The 22327-nt window shown below is 42.2% G+C and overlaps 1 protein-coding gene across 2 annotated transcripts in view; it reads right to left on the reverse strand.

The window, feature by feature from the left end:
- Positions 1-2191: 2191 nt before the first annotated feature.
- gnao1a (guanine nucleotide binding protein (G protein), alpha activating activity polypeptide O, a) overlaps positions 2192-22327 on the reverse strand; it is a 74683-nt gene continuing 54547 nt past the window's right edge. The window contains exons 5-8 of one of the 2 annotated variants that reach the window (XM_062390499.1): positions 19670-19798; positions 17975-18104; positions 6292-6445; positions 2192-4315 (exon numbers count right to left, since the gene is read on the reverse strand). In XM_062390499.1, the coding sequence (XP_062246483.1) occupies positions 4128-4315; positions 6292-6445; positions 17975-18104; positions 19670-19798 (601 nt within the window). In that variant the 3' untranslated portion in view covers positions 2192-4127. Of the gene's footprint in view, positions 4316-6291; positions 6446-6844; positions 12447-13606; positions 13761-17974; positions 18105-19669; positions 19799-22327 lie in introns of those variants that run through there. The other variant, XM_062390500.1, reaches the window with a different exon arrangement.

Below are 22327 nucleotides of genomic sequence, written 5' to 3' on the forward strand. Positions count from 1 at the left end.
GACCCTGAGAAGAATCGACGATTTAAAAATATACAATTATGAGCGAAGGAGGAGGAGGAGGTGAAGGAGGGAGATGGAATAATTTTATTAAAGCAATTAGTCTGGAACAGGTTGATAAGACTGAGAGCTTCCCTTCCTCCATCACTCTTCTGTGCTCAGCCTCCATGTTTCCTCTGGTGTCTGATGTTTCTCCATCTGCTCGTCCTCCCTCTGCGAGGAGCTTGAACCCAGTGAACCAGTCTCCTCCTCGCAGCCTCAGCAGCAGTGAAGATGAAAGCCTCCTCCTCCTCCTCCTCTCTCCCTGTGTGAATGAAAACTGTCTGCCACTTCAGATCACCACAGCTCACACTTACTATTCAAGCTGCCATGACAGTGTGTGTGTGTAGAACAGTTCAAATACACCCAGGACGACTCCTCTGCTTTATGAATGACACGGCTTCATGTGAAGTGTGTGTGTGTGTGTGTGTGTGTGTGTGTGTGTGTGCACTGAATCTGGACGTTTTCCTGGAATTTTTCTGGAAATATAAGAACACAAAAGTCCCAGTAAGTTGCTCCCGTCATTTTCTGAAAAGTTTCCTGTCAGCGGCCGAGTGAAATGCCGTGTGTTCGTTTGAGAATTCTTCATATTTTAAAAGTTTCCTGCTGAATATTGGAGATAAACTCAGGTTTTAATGACGTCAGGGGGACGAGTGGGAATGAAAGACGAACTCTCTCTGTTCTCCAAGTTACTGAATCATTTAAATAAATTTTAAACAGCAACTTTACTGGATTAAATGTTGCAGTTACTTCTTCCAAAGAGGTTTTGTTCTCACCCGTGTGTATTTGTTTGCCAACAGGGATACAAAAAAACTACACAACAGACTTCCACACAATTTGGTGGAAGGATCAGAAAGGAACCGAGAGAGACAAGGTTACATTTTGGGGTGGAACCAGGAATTGGTCATCTTTCAACTTTTTTATTACTTTCTCATGATCAATATAAGAATCTAGATCTAGCAGATTCAAATGTGGTTTTGTAAGGATTCTCTTTTGTCAGCCACTGTGTGGTAATATATACAGTTTGGTTTGGATCTGGACAAAGCGGCTGATTCAGGACTTTTAAAATTATTATTTTCTATTTCATGGGTCCTTGGCAGAGGTTAAAGTGACATTCCAGTTAAATAAAGCATCTGCGTCACCAGCAGACACCGGGCAGGTTCACATTTTACAGAACCTACTCCTCATTCTGGGGTTGTAAACTCGAAAGCCTTCGAACAAACAAACACTTATGATCATATATCTCAAGACTCTCTGTTAAAACTGGAAGATTTCACAAACATCTGTCCGGAAACGCTCTTCACGTTCGATCCAGCTGAGCCTGAAGCTCGAAGGTGAAATCACAGACACACGACTGACGCTACAGGACACAGACACAAGAAGAGGTCGCTTTTTGTAGTCATGAAAACAGTGGCTTTTTAATGTAAACACTACATTCGATTGGTTTTTCCAGCACGGACATCCCACATGAAATAACAACCATTCACTAAAGAGGAGTAGAGAGGGAGAGAGAAAGAGAGAGAATAAGAGAGAGAGAGAAAGCTGCACATAAGAAAGCATTCACTGGGTAGAGAACGGAACATTAGAGGAGGTGAAATAAAAAAGAATGAAGGTCAAAGGAACAGAAACAGGTATATCATGTCATTATACACAGTTGTTTTCTCTTTTAAAAACTAGAAATCAAGAAAGATCGGTTTATATAGATAGATGGATGGAGAGATCGAGGAGGGGGAACATAGATCAGGAATGAGTAGATAACAAATGTCCAAATCTACTTATTGTGTGTGTGAGTGAGTGCGAGCAAGTGTCTGTGTGTTTGTGTGTGTGAGAGAGAGAGAGAACTGTGCTTTTCATTGTAGACCTGGAAGTCGTGTGTCGAACTGAAAAGAGACAGAGAAGAAGAAGAAGTAGAAGAAGAAAGGAGCATGACTTTTTACAGCATCAATGTGTGAACATGCGGCGTCCCTACAGGCGAACGCAGCGAGAAACGTGCTTCCCCCCCCGAAAAACAGTGGTTTGTTATTATTACATTTTTTTTTCCTTCTCTTGAAATAATAAAAAATAGATATTGTTATAGTTTTATATTTAATCGTTCTGAGTCAGGCTAAAAGTGAGGACGTGGTTCGAATGCAGGGAAACAGGCAAAACGGTAAGAGGGGCTGGGGCAGGGCGGGGGGGCGGTTACTACAACACAGGGTCTGAGATTGAATCGGCTCGACGTCAAAACATCCTGTTAATTAATTAAAAGCAGAGAAATAGACAAAAAGAACGAAGGACGTTCACTGGTTTTCATCAATTATTTTAGTAATAAACTTAAAATCCTACGTGTCACAAAATCCCCCAAATCTAAACTTCTTTGATCTTCCCAACGTGACTTTTCTACACGTCCAAACTACAACTCTTTTAAATTTTATTTTTTACAACGGGCCCTTTAAATTCAGGAACCAATCCCCTCATTTGTTAAGTTACTATTCTTAGTTCTTTTTTTTTAAACCATCTTTTTTATTCATCTTTTGCAATTTTTATTAAAACTATTTTTCAAAATTATTATCTGAACAGTATCGATGAGGAGCTTGTGTTGTTTTTTGTTGAGATTTTTATGTACTGGTCTCTTTATACAAAGGCTTGAGTATCTCATGCTGTCTGTGTGAGGAGCGGAGGGAGGGAGGGAGGGAGGGAGGGAAGGGCCGGGGCAGAAACGCTGGGGGGGGCCTTTGACCCCTAAATCTGGGCGCCAGGGTGCCATGCGGAAAGAAGGCCAGAACTGAAAGGGATGGATGGATGTGAGGAGACGTAAAGGCATGGAGGAGGTGAGGGGGTGGAGGAGGGTAAATGAAGAGAGAGAGAAGGCAGACAGATCGGGTCATGTGTCGGACAGGCAATCAATCAATAAATAAATTAATAAATTAATCAATCAATATCAAACCAGGAGTGAGTTTTCTTACATGTTGAATGTTAGTGGGTCTAAAGGTTATAACAGTGAGGAAGGTAGAGTTATAACATTGTGTACTTGCTTCTAAAAGCGTAGCTATCTACAGAACAGTACCTCTGTTACATGGCACTGATCGGACATTTAGCACATTTCCTATTGGCTTTCGGGATCAGCCTCGGCTGAAGCTCGGCCAATGGCTAAGGCCGGGTTTGGGAAACAGGAAGCCTCACTTCCTGTCGATGAAAACCGGGTCTCGGGAGAAGGGAAGTCAAATAATACAAGTTACTCAAAATTAAAAAAAAGAAAGTAATTGACAGCAAACATCTTAAAATGTCTCGGCGTATGTAAACAAAAGACTAAAACACAGCGTTGTCAGTTTCCAGCAGGTCTCAAAAGTTGTTTTAAGGTTTTGGCCGACCTGTCTGGTGTATTTTTTTTATTTTGTATTTTTTTAGTGCTATCGATATTTTCACAGATTCCAGCAAAACTTGTTATTATATAATCACTACTATGGCAACAAAATAAGACACGAGTAGAAGGTGTCAGGTGAGGCAAAATGTGAATACAAATCAGTGTTCAGACCGACACTCATGTAATAAATATACACACGATCAACAAAATAAAAACAGAAGTCATATTCATAGTAATAATAAAAAAGATGCGAAGAAAAAAAAAAAGCACAGGTTTTGTTTTGTTACCGATAAAAGACACAGCGGAGAAAGAAAGAAAGAAAGAGAGGAGGAGGAGGAGGAGGAGGAGCGGAGGCTTTCATCGAAGTTTTCAAGGCTGCAGGGTCTCGTGTTTTCTACTAAAACTAAAATTTGTTGGCGACGGGCCAAAGAACATCAGGGGGAGCGGGAAAGGAGAAGAGACGAGAACTAAAAACATTATATATATATATATATATATATTTATATATACGTATGCCTATTTTATTTTTTTATTATCCTCATTATTAATATGTACCTAGTTGCATTTTTCGTTTTATTTTCTTTAAATAATCAGCAGAATCGTCATCATCATCATTATTTCCAGAGCAGTGTCAAAGGAACAAGGAGGAAGAGGAAGAAGAGGAGGAGGAGGAGGAGGAGGGGGGCAGGAAGGGGCGGGGGAGAGGAGGGGACAAAGAGGGAGGATATCGATGGCGGCGCCGGCGTGCTCAGTACAAGCCGCAGCCTCGGAGGTTGTTGGCGATGATGATGTCGGTCACGGCGTCAAACACCACCTGGATGTTTCCTGTATCTGTGGCGCAGGTCATGTGACAGTAGATCTCCTTGTTCGGGGAGCGGTTCTTGCTCTCGAACTGTGCCTGGATGTAAGCTGCTGCGTCGTCGTAGGTGTTGGGTCCTGGACGGAGAGAAAACAGACAAACACAACACAATAAGTAACAATACACTCATTCGTAGGATCATATTCATATTACTTGAAAAGGTTTAAACGCTCTTATATTCAGAAAACCCCAAGTTCCTCACATTGTTCATCGCTGCAGCTCCTCTTTCAGCCTCCGTCTCAAACACTTGGTTTTAGCTCCTGTCTCTTTAAGACCCTTCTCTAGTCGGCTCTGATTGGCCAGCTGAGCCACTCTGTTCTGATTGGTCAAATATTTGTAATTCTGTCCAGAACAGCTGTTTTTAGCATCTTCAAATGATGCAAACACATTTGTAGAGAGCGTTACGATTGATTTTATCCGGAGAGGTTTACAAACATGTCGCTGCTGATTGGGCAAGAGCTATGACACACCCACCAAACCGGAGAATAGCTACCTCGAAGCCTGTAGCCGCCGTTTTGAGTAAATTTGCAATCTGTAGCTAAATAGTGCAAAAACCTCTTGATATTAAACCTGGCTTTAGACGTATATTATGCAAATGTAGGGCTTTGTCTCATGTGATATGGGGGGGGGGGGGGTATCGGACTATTGACGAGGTGTTTCAGGAGCTTCAAGAGTTTCCTTCAGAATTTTGAGCTGTTTAATCTTTTGAATTCACAAAAACAAGGGGAGGAATTAAAAACAGAATCCATGTCCTAGTTAGTTTGCTCCTGTTCCAAAGATGTGAGGGTTTGAACACATCACGTTTCAAGATGCTTCACATGGGAAAGTAACGGAGGACAGGATGAAGGAGGGATGAAGAGAGACTAAGTCAAATGTGATTATCAAAGAGAAGTATGAGAGACCGAGGAGAATGGGATCAGCTCAGAGGTACGACAGGAGACAGCATCTCCTCTCTCTCCCGTCCTCATGGCTGACCGAGCGTGACCGTCTCCTCTTCTCCTCCTCCCTTCTTTCCTCTGCCCACAGCCACACATGCAGTTCCCCTCCCTCTTTCTTCCCTGTTTATCATCATCTCCTCTTCCTTTTCACAGCGGTGGAGTAAATCTTCATGTACAGTGCGTCGCTCATTTGACTGATCGGCTTCACCTCAGAGGCAGATGCTCTTCACACGGGGCGAACATTTCAATCAGCCGCTTGTTGGGTTACAGCTCTCTCTCTCTCTCTCTCTCTCCGGACAAATCCAACTGACTTATAACTGTAAACAAACTGTGATTCAAAGAGCCACGTTCCTCAGTGTGGTTTATATCTCACTGACGGTTAATGTGGCGCTCGCTCAAACTAATCTACTGTATCCAGCCCGAGGTTAATCAGTGTCCACGAACACGACAGGGCGTTTACACACGTTACTCACATCTGTGAATCGTATTTTGATATGACAGGGGGTCTTCAATCCTACTTTTAAATGATGTAATTTAAACTGGGGTCCTCACTTTACCTCCGGCTCGTGTGGTGTTAGCTCAGCATCTGGATGTTGTCTATCAGGCGGTTTTAAAGCTCATCTTAAGTTTGGAAGTGGAACTGCTTTTACTACCATCAGCATGACTGGCTTGTTAGCTGCGTCCCTGATGTGCAATGAATTCTGGGACAAGTTGACCTGAGACAGATCCACACGTTGGATCCTTTGTCGCTCAGAATCAGAAAATTTCACAACACAATTTCCAACAAAACATAAAATGATTTGCTTAAAACTGAATTAACTACACTTTTAAACTCTTACTTTGGTAATAAGTGGTCCACTAGTCTGGAGTTGAACAATCTAGTAAAACTCAGTTTATCAAAATGCTGCTAAAAATGGATTTACCAGTTTCTTTGTTATGCGTTTCTAAATTGTGGATCAGCTGTGTGTTCTGTTGTGTGTGCTTGGATTCAGTGTTTCCAGGGAAACCCATTGTCTACACCTGTCAAGTTTTCTCCCTGATAACGTGTTTCGAGAGCGGCTTTTTGTCACCATATTAAATGTAAACAATTAAATGCATGTGTATAATCTTCTCACCTGTGTACTCGGGGAAGCAGATGCTGAGCGCAGACTTCTTGATCTTCTCTAGAAACAGATCCTTCTTGTTGAGGAAGAGGATGATGGAGGTGTCGATGAAGAACTTGTTGTTGCAGATGGAGTCGAACAGCATCAGGGACTCGTGCATGCGATTCTGTCGTGGGAGGAAGGAAGGAAAAAAGAAAGGGATGGAAAAAATAATAAAATAAATTTAAGATGACGCAGAAGGAAGCAGGAAACGGGGTGATGTGAAGAGGTGAAGATAAATGAAAGAGAGGGAGGGAAGGTGAAGAACGGACAGAGAAAAATGAATCGGATGGATGATGATAGAAAGAGAGGAGGAAAGAAGAGGAACAAGTTACAACCATTGTTAAACCTTCAAAACAGTGCGACAGAGACAAAAAGGAAGAATAAGAAAAGACTGCTGTCGTTGTGGCGAGAGGAAAAGAGAAAGAGACACAATCTCAACCTTCACAACTGAACACAGCTGTTTTAACAATTGAAAACACAGACATGAATAATTAGGCCACAGGGAAATAATCGCACACATGGAGTTATTCACGTGGTCCTTTATTATCGTTTTATTTTACGTATAAATACAACGTTCAATAAATTATCACAGCAGTGACGGAGATACAGCAGACACATTTCAACTCACAGTGCTCAGTGAAATACAGCACTTGCTCAAGACACATACAAGTAAACACACATTTTGCCTTCAGGTGATCTGTACAGTATAGACAGGTGTTGTTTGGTTCGGACGGATGAAGCTGAAAAGAGCGGCAGCGGTGAGAGCACGAGTGTGAGGACGTCTACCGGGTCAGACTCTTTACTTCTACCCAGGCTCGTTGTGGTCGGGTGCTGCCCGGGCGTTCTGACCTCCTACAGAGGCTCCAGTGCTCGTTTCATCTGTCGGCCTCAGAACTAAACGCATTATAAAGACGACTCAATATCTGCAGGCGAAACTCTTATCTCTAAATTTGAAAGCATAAATACGGCAGCAGAGAGAAAAAAACTGTTTTTAATCAATATGGTGAAATGTAACTGTTCAGTCTGATCAGTTCTTCCTTTGGCTGTTGTGACATTTCAACAACTTGTTTTTAATAGCTAGCAGGTGCAGGCGTCTCTTCTGGAACAGCAGCTGCAGCCCAGACACCACAGGACCTGTGTTACCTGAAAGGACCTGCAGGGTTATCATCAAACTGTGTTGCCCATAAACCCTCTGTAACATGGCCTCAAACTACATTACCCACAAATCTCTCCTTTCATACAGGAAAAACACGGATTTCTTATTGGGGCCGAAGCGAAACATAAACCACATTACCCAATGTCTTCTTGGCCTCGCCTGTTGATGTGATTTCCCACTGGTTGTTTGGGGGTTTATTAGTCCTTCATCAGGAGCAGGGACGGGATGTGAAAAGCACACACACATACACATGCATGCACACACACACACACAAACACACACTGTGGAAGTATCAATCCTGTCTTCACCCTATAAACCACTAATAGCTTTGGAGCGTCAGTGTTGCAGCCAGAGGAGAGCAGAGCGGGTCAGAGAGGGAAAGTGAGGACGTTTCCTCCTAAGAAACAAAGACTCAAAGAAGAATCATATGTGAGATGAGACATGTTTGGAGTGTGAAGGTTCACACCTCTCTCGTTTGATTTGTATCACTGAGCTCAGTTGGTTGAAGCTCAAACAGAGCACAACGTTTCACTCTCCTCTCTGTGCTTGAGTCCTCCAAACTTTTGTTAAATTGGTTTCAGTCCATTTCATTGTAACTGTTAATTTGCATGTATCACCTCACAAGTGACAGTTTCTGTGAAGAAGCAAAACTCTGCTGCAAAACTAATTCATTCCAATGGATCTGCTATAGTTAGTCGACCTGAAGTTTTGTCTCAAATGAAATTGTTGAACTGCGACGTGCAACTTTTCCTTATTGACCAACAGCACTCCGCCCTGCCACTGCTGACCGTATAGAGCCAAAATGGAGGAAGTGATCGTAGCTTCAATAAGGAGGTTAAGTCTTAACATGAGTAAAATGTGGTGCAGCCAGACTGAATTTAAGGGGACGGTTGGCGGAGATTTCAACTCAAGTTACTTCCAGCTCCAGATTAGATGTCAAATAAGTGTCAAATACATCTTCTATTTGCCGGCTAGATTTAAGAGCTCATTGTTTGCCCCCTTGATGACGTGTCATTGGATGGATGCTCTTCCCTGGTCAATGTGTAGTTAACCAAACAGTCAATAAATCTCTTTCCTGAGCCACATCTTTGAAAATGAGCAGATCAATTATGCTCTCAAAGAGACTGGGCCTGTAATGTGTTTGTTAAAATGAGTAAGGCAACATCACCAGCGTGTCCCTGCTGTGATAACGTTGTTCTCTAGATGTGATCCACACCGGAAATACAATATACAATTGAGAGACGGGTTTTTACATAATGTTAATGGATTTTTCACAACGGTAAAATAATCACATTACGCTCACTTTGTGTTGAAATGCCTGAATGCTGCATTTTGAATGATTTCAAGGTGACTTCATGCTGAAAGGACGGAGACAGAACTGATTTTTACCGAATAGAACTTGTAGCAATTCATTTAAATAACACGGTTATCGCCCTTGCTTAAATAGAAATATTATTTGTGATCTTACATATTTTGAATTGATGGGTATTCTTACTGTAAATACATCTGATCGCACTCTGAATTAATGAGTAAACCAGGGAAGAATCTGTACAGCAGAATACTGGCTGTAGAATCACCTCTACCTGTGCACTGAGGTCGACACAGGCAGGAAAGAAGCCGAGCGCTCGAGCAGAGAACTGCTGTTTCCACCCTGAGGGCAAATAAATCACCTAAATGTTAACAGGAGCCTGCTAAGTTGGTGTGGATGGAAATTTCACAAGCTGGTTGTTCCACAGCTTGTGTCTACCGCTGCCCGCTGCCCGCCCTTTAGGCTCTCAGGCATGAAGCGTCCTGATTTAATTACAACAGAAACGTCTCCACGAGCATCTTCGCCTCCATCATGTGAGACAACAATAAATCCTGGATCGTGTAATTATCCTGCAATACTAAAGTACAATTAACAAAAGTAACAGACGCTTGTTGAAACATGTGAAATATATGTTTGAAATCTACGGAAGTGACACAGAAAAGAGAACTCGTGCACACTTGTGCATTAAAACAGGAGAGAAGCTTCTAAACACGATCCAACCACTGACAGGAGTGAGAAGTGAAAGTTAAGTGCTCGAAACTGCTTTCATCTTTTCTGCATTAATGTCAGGCCCAAAACTTTATGCATATTTCACATCCTGTCGTCCTGACATCAACAATCAAACAGCAAAAGCAGGAAGATCATTTCACACGTAGTGGATGTAATGAGACAGAGGAGACGATGATCAACTAAACTCACAGCACAAGAGGCAGCAGACGTCTTGTTTGGCAAAAGAACCTGGAAACATCTGAGGCTCCTTGGCTGAGTGCGGTGGTATTATCTGGTGCTGCCAAGGAAGGTGTTGTGACATTTGGAGAGTCCCAAGGGTGTGTTTGTGTCTTCAGTGCCTTTGCGTGTGCATGTGTGCATGTCTGTGTGTGTGTGTGTGTGTGTGTGTGTGTGTGTGTGTGTGTGTGTGTGTGTGTGTGTGTGTGGAAAGGGTAGACTGGTGCCTTCTGGGTAATTAATCCACAAATACTGGCTCCAGCGCAACACCCATGGGCTGATGTTGTCTCTTACGCAACACATGTTCATGAGCATGAACGCACGCACACATACCTTTCCTAAAATCAACACACACATGAAGGTAACAGATACACACACACACAGCCACACACAGGATGTTGCCTTAGGTAGCTATCTGTGTCTAGTTAGAAAACGTTGGCACAGATGTGTGAGGGAGAGCTGATGACATCATCTACCTGATTAGAGATAAGATGGCAGCCCCGAGCGGAGGGAGGTGACACGATCTCGCTGTTCAGAGTTTGGAGGGAGGGTGGAATAAATGCCTTGCTCATGAATAACTAAAGGAACCGAGCTCAGTTAATATGTGACGCTGTAAACTTCTGCAGAGAACAGAGAGGAGGGAGGAGCCCATTATGTTTTCGAGGTGCATCTCTCTGGCTTTAACGCCAAGGCTCAAAATTCAAACCGTCCCAAAAAACAACACGCATCAATTTCCAGTTCACCTAGGCTGAGCGCTGCATCAGACCTCAATCCTACGGCAGCTCTGGCCGCCACCAGAGAGGAAACTCATTCAGCAAAACCTGTGAAACATCACGGCTCAGACTACAGTCACAAGGTTGACATTCCTATCCCACAGGACTGTGTGTGCTCACCAGCAGCATCTTTCAAAGCTCACTGCTGGCTTATTAGGGCGGCGTGGTGGACAAGAGGGATGTTACACTGTGCAGCCCGACACAATGGATCTGGCCCTGGGGACGATTTAAAATCAATGCTTCCATTGAAGCAATATCTAATATCTGGGAGTTGCCGGTTGAGTCAGCACACTGGCTCTGGTACTTCTACGTAAAAAGTGATATTTATAGTGGATCCTGGCATTCTGCAAAACTAGAGGCGGGAGAGTCAATCCTAAAATATGACCAGTGGTGATGAAGGATGACGGCAGCCTCCTCCTCCTCCTCTTCCTCCTCCTCACACGAATAGCAACAAAGAAACGAGAACACGTCCATTTGGTTTTCTAGATTCAATCAAAAGCACTGTTTCACTCACAGTGAAAAGCATCAACAGTTCAACCTAATGGCCTTTGGATTCAAACACTGACTGGAAATAACACTATTCACTTATACTGTATAAACTGTGGCTGTGTAGTTTATACGAAGCAGATAAACGATTTTGTAACCTGAAAAAATTCTGTAATATGTCTATGAACCACTTCTCTGTCTTTTCTGTATTTATCCGTTATAATTGGGTTCATAATGTCTTTTATATTCTTGTTTGCTCAAAGGTATTGAGGTGAAGTGCCATGGTTTGAAGCACGAAGGCGAAGTGCAACAGTCGACCGAGCAGGATCCTCCTCAGAATAAATACAAAATATCACAACATGGCACAAGTCCACGTTTTCCAGAAACACAGAAAGAGAGAGAGAGAGCAAGAGGGGAATAAAATGCAAGGGAATCAAAATGGGGACTTTGCAGTGATAACATATGGCCTCGAACCACGGGACCAGCAGGATGTCCCATGACATGAAGTTTGAGATGATGAACCATCTGACAGTGTTCTGGGTTTGCTGGGCACAATCCAGTTATAAGTGTTTTCTGAACAAAACTGGGGATAAGTTTGACTTTGAATGGGACTCACTGCAGGACATAGTTTAGAGCAGTTGTAAATCCATCTTTCAATGGACTAAGGCATGTGTCTGTGGTATATAACTTCAAGCCCAATAAAAAATGATTGGAAATAGTTCAGGGTGGGAGAAGAGGGATTCCCACTTTATCAATGTGGATGTTAACTCTAAGAGGGATGCACTTGAACTGCATTCAGTCCACTTCTATGAATAAGGCACTTTTGTGTATGTACAAATTCATCTCAGGAACCTTGTGTCCCTCAAGAGTTTACTGTGGGTATTGTATAAGATTGCTGGAGCACACAAGCAGCACATTTGGCATTTAGGCGCACAAACACACAAAGAACAGTCTTACTGGATGCTGCTGCCGGTTCCTCTTCCGGAGCCGACACAAGGAATCAAAAAAAAAGACAACTAGGTTAAAAGAAGTCTCAACCAACCAGGCAAATCAATAATTAAAAGTCAAGCTGAAGCAATGATCAGCCGTGTGGTTAAGTTGTACGATATAACCCCCATATTTGACTTCCTGTCACATGATAGCATCACTGACAGAAGCCACATAACCATATGATTTCAACTACGTAGGCAGCACAAGTATTTACCCTTGTGACACCTACTTGGCTAAAACCTCGTTCAACACCCTGTGACTAACATTTAACAGCATCCTCAGTAAAGGCCACAGCCCCGCAGGTTATTGGCTATGATGACATCAGTGACAGCGTCAAAGACAAACTGGATGTTGTTGGTGTCGGTGGCGCAGGTCACGTGGGAGTAGACGTCTTTCTTGGTCGACTTGTTCTTGCTCTCGTACTGAGACTTGATGTGGGCTATTCCGTCCTCGTAGGTGTCAGGTCCTGAGGACAGAGAAGACAGAGAGCGGGAATTAGGTTCAGGCCGGAACGCTGCTTCTGATATTTTTCTAAAAAACACAACTTTTGACTTTCAATCTCAGCAAACAATCTGCTGAGGCGTGCTCGCTGCTCGCCAAGCTTTCAAAACATAAAACATGGGCAACGCTATGGAAGCTGATAGGGAGTGAAATACATAAAATATATATAAAATATATAAAAATACTTAAAATAATGTACTTCCATCCATCGAATCATAAGTTCATACATATGGATGTGGAATTTCATTTGATGAAGTAATCATTTGCACTTTCATCAACTTTAATGGGTGTTTCAAATTTAATGGATTCATTTATTATAGTATTCAAAAATCATCAAGATTCTGACTAGTGAGGGCTACGTAGAAGGATGAAGAGCGGACGAGCGGATGAGAGGAAACAGGCTCTGAATTCTGATTTTCTCACACTCTCGCTGGTTTGATCTCTCACCATCTAGCAGTTGTGAGCTGTTTATATTTTTCCCGGTGTCTCTCAGTTGCTCTTGTCTCGCTCACACTCGTCTTTGTGTGTCGTCTTGGACCCCTGGTAACAGCCCTGATTTCATTCACCCTTTCACTTTTAATTGTTTGACTCTCATCTTGTGTTCCACAGTCTCAGCCTCAATCTGCTCAGCCTTTTAATCTTATGGTAACCATCCGGTCTGTTTGTCGTTACCTCCATTTAATCTCAAAGCTTTATGCATACTGTACAGCTTCAACTGTTTTATTAACTAGTTCACTAAGTTGATACGGAGAAGTTTACTTTAAAATGAGAGAGAACTCTTCAGCTAAGATAAAGGACAGGATGACGTAAAGTTGGATAAATGAGGGAAAGTCACCATGTACCCAATTCATTTAACCAACTGGTTTATTATGAGGTATCTTAAGGTGTGTACTGTTCAGTTCTATCCACAGGCCACAGAGATAATCTCTGGAAGTAACCAGAACTTTCTAGGAGCGGGCTTTAGAAATAAAGATTAGAAATAACAATTACTTTTTAATAAGGTGCAAGTTTCAACATTGTGATTTCTCAAAACCGGGTTGAACGTGCTTCACCTCAGTGGCCACAGTGCCTCCTAGTGTTCATATACATTTACAGTATATATGAATGAAGTACATGGATACATACCAATGTATTCAGGGAAGCAGATGGACAGTGGCGACTTGGCGATCTTGCTTTCAAAGATGTCCTTCTTGTTCAGGAAGAGGATGATGGACGTGTCGTCAAACCACTTGTTGTTACAGATGGAATCAAACAGCTTCAGAGACTCATGCATGCGGTTCTGTAGGAGAGACATTAGCTCCAGTTCAATGGGCAGACATATATTGGGACAGGTCCATAAATAAATGTGTATTTGAATGAAATGTAAATGTGCTCAGAGGACGCCGAGAACAGACAAACCACATACACACGTCATCGAAACACAAAGAGGAAGTGTGAAAAATTAAAACAAAAAAGCAGAACAGAGGTACTGAGCACTTCCTCATGTCTATGGTGGTTTGCTGCTGTGCATTAAGTGTGTGTGTGTATGTATGCGTGTGTGTGTGTCTACGATCACATCATTAACAGAAATCATTAGAAAGCTTATTGCAGTCAATCAGTTAAACAAAGCCATGCACGTTTAGCTTGTTAGCCGCGAGCTACGGTTTGCTAACTGTGGTACACACACCGAGTAATTAATCGCCTAACAGTACCATGTGGAGTTTTTTTGACCACAGGGGGCACTGAAGAGCAAGGTTTTGAAGAGAAGTTCCCTGCATTGTCTGAATCACATGGTCTGTATCCCATGGTCAAGCAGCATATGCACAAGGGAATGATGAAACAAACATTTGTTTGCTTTGTTCACAAGGTGCTTTGTAAATCATTCCACTTCTTGTGTTTGCTTATGAAATCTGTTGTTGGTTATAACAACTTCTAGTTGTTCACATTAGATTTTAATGCCCATGCAAAAGGAAACCCCACATCAATCAAGAGACCTGGTCACAGGGCCTGAGGCGCCAGATGAAGACAGTAGATTTGTTAAAAGAACGAGTTGGAAGCAGTTTCTCACTGGTCATGAAGCCCCAGTCACCAGTGCAGAATAGAGGATTGACCCATCAACCAATCGGATTAGTGAGAAAATACGACTGAAGCGAATCACTGCCGATTGAGGAAAAACATTCTCTCACAAGAAAGAAGAGAGGAGGAGTTAACAGTTATTTACAGGTTTTAAATAGTGTTTAGAGGAAAGATAGAAATAGTCATGAATTAGGTTGACAACAAAGCACACAAACACACAAACACACACACTGGTTCAAGTCTTTGCTTCACTAACACAGTGAGTCACTGCTTTCAACTCTCAGTGAGTGCATCAACCTATCAGGAGGTTTCGTACCTGTCTGTGCGCGGAGCATCTGCAGAAGATCTGACTGCTGATTGGTTAGAGAGGACAGTCGATGGCGAGAGTGACAGGAGGAGCAGAAGGAGCCAGAGATGCTGCAGGGCGGAGCTTAGAGCAGGAACCGAAAATGCAAGGAGGGAGGGGCCCACCCACCCAGACCGCCCACTCACCCCCAAGGAGGCAGGAAGACAGTGTTCACCGAGAGCAGCTATCATCTCAGAGAACAGTCTGCGTGAGCGTGTTTGTTTGTGTGTGTGTGTGTGTGTGTGTGTAGGTGTGTGTGCGTTAACCAGTGTGTATTGAGGGTAACAAGAGGAGGACAGCCAGAGAAACACACATTGCAAGCAGTTCACGAATAGAGAGAAGGGCAGGTGTGTGGCACTGGATTGTTTTCATACAGCACACGTTTGTACATGTAGATAAAACCTTTAGCATAGGACCAGTGAAGTGGTCTTTTATTTCCTAACTGTCCCGTCGAAATGAGGACAACAGAAATCATAAATAACACTGCCTTCTCTTTGTGGCTCCTTTTAAATCTGACAGGGTTTCTGTTTTATCTTTTACAAGTCATAGAAGCATTTGAATAATTTTTCACCACCAAAAAAAGAAACATGGAATATATTTAAAAATCTTGAAATGTTAGGAAACAGTTGTTCTTCTGCTGTTGGGAGACAACTCTGTCCTAGAGTTCAACTTGATCATTAAACAACACTGGGAACTGTCTGTGTAGCATCTTATGAATGAGGACATTTTGAGCTTCAAAAGAAACTAAATCTACCATTACATTTTTCAAGCACTTGTCAAGACAGGATAAGTGTTATGGGAAAAAGTTTTCACTAATTAAATTCACGGCATATCAGTGACTTTAATGAACTGCCCAAAAGGGATATATGTACCACTTTATCACCCTCATTAGAGAGACTGACTATCCACTGACTGACTGTGCAATATATTTCTGTGCTTGTAATTCCTGAATCACTTGCCATGGACGTGTCTGGTAGTAGAACCGACGGTGGAACGTGGGAGCTCACTGAAAAACATTTGGTTATTTGCCTGCTAATTTAACTCCCACACTCTTTAGCAATAATAACACATAATCGTTGATCAAAACAAAGTCTCTCTGATGTAATCAACAGATCAGTGAAGTTTACGGGATTCGTGCTACATTTTGTTTATTTGTTGATATTTTAGTTTTCCGGGTGCACACACAATCAGAATCACAATCAGAGACACTGTTTTGATGCTCGGAGGGAATCGTGGCAGTCAGGAAAAGGGAGGTTTTAAAGTATAAATGCACACAGGGACGTAGCCTCACTGAAACAAGTTACTATCAAAACGTTGGACAATAATGTTTTAGCTCTTTAATCTAAATGTATCACACACACAAACACACACATAAAACTAATCTTGATTGGACCTGCAGTTGTATTTTAGCAGTGCTGTGTTGAGGATTTAGAGCTGAGGAGAATCTCTAAGCTCCATCAGCTCGTTCCTCTTCACCCAATCATAACCTGATGTTTTTAACCAACCACCTATAAGACATCAAACTGTAAAAGTCGTCTCTCCTCTTCTCCATCAAACTCTCTTACTAGAAATGTCCCTCCCATGGAGACCACCCAGCCGAGCGCTCCCTTCCTCCTCCTGAGCCCCGTGTTGGGCTCAGGGGGATCCTTCATGTTGAAGCACCCACTTCATGGAATCCACTTCCACTAAAGCACAATAAATGTAATCTTACTTCAAATTTTCTCTTCAATCCACTTACGAGTCCCTTCTGATTGAAATCATATTACCATGTTAAATTGGCCACTTCATTTAAACCGGATTTATCCTTACAGTGCAGCCTGATTTGTTGAGGCATCTGTGTACGGAACACACATAATACTGGAGGCTGTGTGTGTGTGTGTGTGTTATATGAATATTTCCTCGCCCTTTCTGACGTTCCTCTGCTGCTCCCAGCACAGAGGGAAGCTCGAAGACATCTGCATAAATAGAGCAGCTAGTGGACATGTTTTTGCTCCAGCCTGCAATCCTCAGAGGAAACACTCCAGGCTGATAAATAGCAGCGAGCACCCTTCATTCAAATAAGCTTATTTATTTTTCGACTACATGGCATCATCATTGTTAAAGCCTCACGGTGGGTCGTGGCCTTTTGTTGAGGAAACACCAAGCTACTCCATTGTCACTGTTTTACCATACAGAGACATGTATTTGAACCAAATATCAAACAGGGCCGCATTTTCATTTTATCCTCTCCACCGCCATTATGGCACTCACACACTGCCTGTCGTGGCACAAATTAAACAACTTAAAAGAAATAAATGTTTAAGTTCTAAGTTCAGTAAAAAAAACATCTTAAATAATTTTTACACCTACTGCGTGTCTCAGTGCACATAATTTGCATTTCGTGCAAGCTCATATACAACTTACTGTACCTGGCCTTCCAAATATGTAAAGCATGCTTCGCCACAAACGGAGTTTTGTTTCCATCGTCAATACGGGGACGAATGCTTTGCATAAAGAAAAATAACTCACAGATACAATAATCCCTTGTATTATAGGAAACACCCAGAGGGAAATAAACCACAGGCTGACGTGGCAGCATGGTTAAATAACACCAGATAATCAGACAGATGTCAAATGAGAAAGACATAGAGCATATAAGTTGGCCTTTAAGTTTTGTCCCTCTTAAAACATTATATAAAGTAAAGCATGAATATACATATAAACATTTTCATGCTGTCATTTATTTAGCAACTCATCAGAGTACTGGAGATTTCTTTCCTCATGTCTCAAGCTTTTAATGTTAGTTTACAGTAGGTTTCATCTTCCTTCTTCATATAAACCAAGCAAACACTGTCTTTATTCATTGCTATTGTTTTATAAATCCTGTGTCAAAATGTATTGAGGGAGGATTTGCAGATGTTGTCCCACATCCTTAAGCCGACAAGAGCCCTGGATACGGTACAACTCTGACTCAGGGTCTTTTAAAAGGTGTGTTCCAATATTTAGAGTTTAAATGGGTCATTTGGCCACACAGCGACAGAGAAAGAGCATCAGTGAGAGGAACACATAGCTACAGAGAGAGAGAGAACATACGTGTGGAGACATGTCCTTACCGTGGTCTCGTCCTCATGCAGCACCTGGTCATAGCCGCTGAGCGCCACACAGAAAATGATAGCTGTGACATCCTCAAAACAGTGGATCCACTTCTTCCTCTCTGACCTCTGACCTCCCACATCAAACAGCCTGATGGACACACAGACACAAACATGAATTCATACGGACATCGACATTTTTTTTACCTAGACCCAGTGGACTGTCAGAAAATACAGCTTTTCCTACTGTCCTCCTCCGACAGGCACAACACAAGTAATCTTTTGTGAGTGTAAGAGCAGGTTTTGTTTTTTGACCTTCTCCCTTCGCCAAAGTCTTCAGGAAAGACTCTCTCTATATATCTTGTGTCTGAGTCTTGCACTCGATTCCTCACCTGTGTCAAGTACAAAACAAATCAATGTGTAAAGTTTTCAAGGTAGTTTGAAATCTCAGTTTAATCACATGGAATCACTCAAGTGGGACAAAGAGCTGCCGTAGCATGCCTCTGAACTCAGATCTGTCAAGTCACTGAATGATCTGTGTGGTTAGTGAGAGCATTGATTTGTGTGGGTAAGGGATGAGCTGAATGGAGAATTGTTGTCCGGGTAGTTAAAGATGTTATTTTTGTAATGGAACTGATTAGATGCACAAATTAATATTTGGTGCATTAGCATGATGTGCAGAAGAGCAAAAAAGTTAAAAACAGGATGGGCCGCAGTCAGATGTGTGTTCTGTCAAACAGAACTGCAGAGTTGTGACTTTAAAAATATAAAAATGTCTCAATTCTCCTTATGTTTTCATCTGGATAAGAACAACAATACCAAAGGAGAGACTGATGGAAACACTGCATGTCTCCTCTGACAGGACGAGCTATAGATCAGCCGCTGGTGACGCTCAAAGCTCGACCTGTGACCATCCAAGGAAAACAGGAGAGCGGAAACCGTCAAGATAAACTGTCTGAGGCTGGATTTGACTTTTCCCTTTGAATTCATCTCACGTCTTCCTCCAGTTATATGTGTATCCTTGTGGTGCTCAGAACAGATGGTGCTAATTCAGTACAGGTTCACTGTCGTCTCCCACACACAGCCTCACTGCCAGTAATAGCAACTGAGGTAAGAATATTTAGACTTTTACACAAAACACACGCAACTCCCTGCCTACTCACCTGCGAGCATAACAGTGGAAATCACCATTTAGTAGAACTAACATCTGTATTTCTGCATCTTTAAGATGAAATGTGTGTATGAATGAGAAAGACACAAAAAATGAGAGGAAAAGTGAAACAAATATCAAGTTGCAAAGTGTAACGATGCATCCGTGCAGAGGAATCGTGTCAACATTTGATTCATTTCCCCCGCTCAGTGTGCCGCTCTGTACGCACACACCAGCGGCAGATATATATGTTAATTAAATTAGAGGTCGGGACAAGACGCCTTTCGTCTTTTCTCCTTGCTTTCTCTCTCCTTTCCGGCAAACCTCCCAAAACGCCTCTCCTCCTCTCTGTCATCGTTCCCATAGCTCCTCGCTCTAATTGAATCAGATCTCATTAAAAAAGGCAGACATCCATAAATATGGACACGTGTTCAAAGTATTTAATTACAGACCGGAGTTCCAACTGTATGCATGGATAGAGGAGCAGCCTGATGGTCGGATGCTGGTGACGGTAGAAGAATGGAAAGACTAATATGAAAACATCAGCGGTAAGAGTTCATACTGACCTGAAGTGAAGGTTTTTGAAGGTAAAGTGTGTCTCGACGATGCCGGTGGTCTTCACTCGGGTCCTCAGGATGTCCTGCTCTGTCGGCTGGTAGTCCGTTGCACCAATCCGATCTAGGCTGTCTAGGTAGCTGCGCACAGACACACACAGAAAGAAATAGATTGTTAATCAGCAGGAATATCTCATGTGAAAAGGTGAGTCAGGGCTGTCGGGCTTGGGATTTCTTCACATTCTGAGGCATGTGCATGGGGCTGTTAATAACCTTTTTCAAAGCCAAAAGCATGTGAGGAAAACCCAATGAATGGATTAGACTGTTAATCTGCTCTGATGTCAGCTGTGCTTGTTTGCACCTCTGGCTAAGTGCTTAACTTCCTCCACAAATAACTGAAATCTACAATACAAAGGAGAAACACATGTAACTTGTATTTGGAGGTACTGGTTTGAGATGGGACAACATACTGATGTGGCAATATATCGTCATCCAATATGATTATCAATATTATATTTTATACATTGGTACGGCACTGTATACACTTTTCAAATTGTTTCATCTCAGTTTTTGTCAATCTCTGTGAAACTGACTCCAAATTGCAGTTATTAAATACACACATCCTACACTTTACCTATTTAGAGGCATTTTGTAATATTATTATGACAGATATCATGATAAATTGCTATATGATCGTCGAGCAATATATTAATCATTGCAGAATTGCTACTCTATGTAGCACTTCTCTGCTGTTTAAGCCTGAATCCTATGCAAGTGAAGCTGTAGCAACTGTTTAGTAGATTTGCAGAAGTTTAAACTTGTGCAACTCCAACAATTTACACAAGATGTGTTGGTCAAGCACAAGCAGTTATAACAGTCCTCATACTTGGAACCTTTACTCATCAGCTGGAGAAGGAGAAAAATCAGTTTCATTACATGTCATTTAGCTGACGGGATAGAGTGGGATTCGAACCGGCAACCTTCTGGCTGCAGAGCACCCGCTCTATCCCCTACTCTTGAAGGGTGAGGGTTATAAAGCACACACTCAGTTCTAAAGCTGGTTTGATCCTATGATAAATGATTGATGGCTCTGTTTTCATTGGCCCTCGGGCTGTCTTTGTGAAGTCCGCCTCAGATCGATCAGTAGCTCCATGCAACTTGGTCTCACTTAGACTAGAGAGGTTCTGATCCCACTGACAGAAGAGGAGTATTATAAATAGATAAATTTACATTGCAGTGAACCGAAAAGCTGATGAGGTATGTTACGGCTCAGGTGGGCCTCAGAGTTTACATTACACAACAAGTTCAAGGAGAAACCCACTGGATTGATGTCATAAATAATGAAAGAAAATGTGCTACTCTATTGACTCCACTTCCTTTTCCTGTATTGACCCTGTGTTTTACTGACTGCAGTTGCTTTCCTCTACCTGGAAGGCGAAAGGTCAGTAACAGATCAACACTGACACAACAGAGAGGGAATCTACTGTGTGTCCACATCGTGCATCCATCGAGTGTGTAATGGAGGTTTTTATTTATAGATTGGGGAGTACACACACACACACACACAAACACAAACACACACACACACGGATACAGACACACAGCTTGAGTGATAAAAACTACTGATAACACAGAAAAGGGACATGGCTTTGATCAGGGTTGGGAGGAGAAGTAGATCGGCGGGAGGGAGGGAGACGTGTGTGTGTGTGTGTGTGTGTGTGTGTGTGTTGGGGGGGGGGTAATGATCTACTGAACCTTGATACATTTTCTTGGTTTGTCAGTTATCAAGATTACAAAAAAAACTACAGCACAGATTAGAACAAAAATTATGAACTCACGCTCACACGGACGCTAAGATTGTTTCATGCACAGAGCTGCAGTACCCTGTGGATTTACAGTCGGGCAGCCCGGTTTCATATAAACTATGGACCACCACTACATTTGGCTTTTTCCAACAAGTCAATTAAAACCAGGGCCCGGAGAATTATTGCCTAATTTCCCTGGTGACGTCTAGTGTTATGTTCTTTCTCTATAAGAGTATTAAGCACAAAAGAGAGACATCTGTAAAGAGATGTGATAATGACAAAGATGAATACATGTGTGTGTTTGTTTTTTCCAGTGCCGAAAGCGGTAGAGCTGCTGACGAGCTGTGCTATTCACAGGAGAAGGGAATGTGAAAAGAGCAAAGAGCCCTGTCATTACTTGGCAGAGAGAAGAAGATAAAACAGGGAATTTCACACTAACAATACAAACGCACCTAATCGAAGGGAAAGCAAGATCCATAATCAATAGCTGTTGAAAATAAACCTGAGTTATCTTATTTCATCAGCTCTAAACAGGTACACTCAGATTGGCTGCCATTAGCAGACAATATGCACTTTAATTCAATTCAATACAGCAGTAATGTAATGCAATAAACCAGCGCTGCAAGGCCATGTTCATGCTCACTGTCTATTTAACAACTTTACCTGACATTTTAATATGTGTGTGTATGAAGGATGTCATTGCATTATTTTTATTTTTTTATGAAGCCGAGTCTGGACATGCACCAGTGTAACGAAGGCAGGGAATGTAAATCATAAACAGAGAGTATGTGTACTATGGTAAATAGGTCAGTACATGTAGTGCTTAAATTGCACAGGAATAAAGCGAGAGAGCAAGAGCGAGAGA

The sequence above is a fragment of the Platichthys flesus genome, chromosome 6 (genome assembly GCF_949316205.1).
Source record: "Platichthys flesus chromosome 6, fPlaFle2.1, whole genome shotgun sequence".
Classification (NCBI taxonomy): domain Eukaryota; kingdom Metazoa; phylum Chordata; class Actinopteri; order Pleuronectiformes; family Pleuronectidae; genus Platichthys; species Platichthys flesus.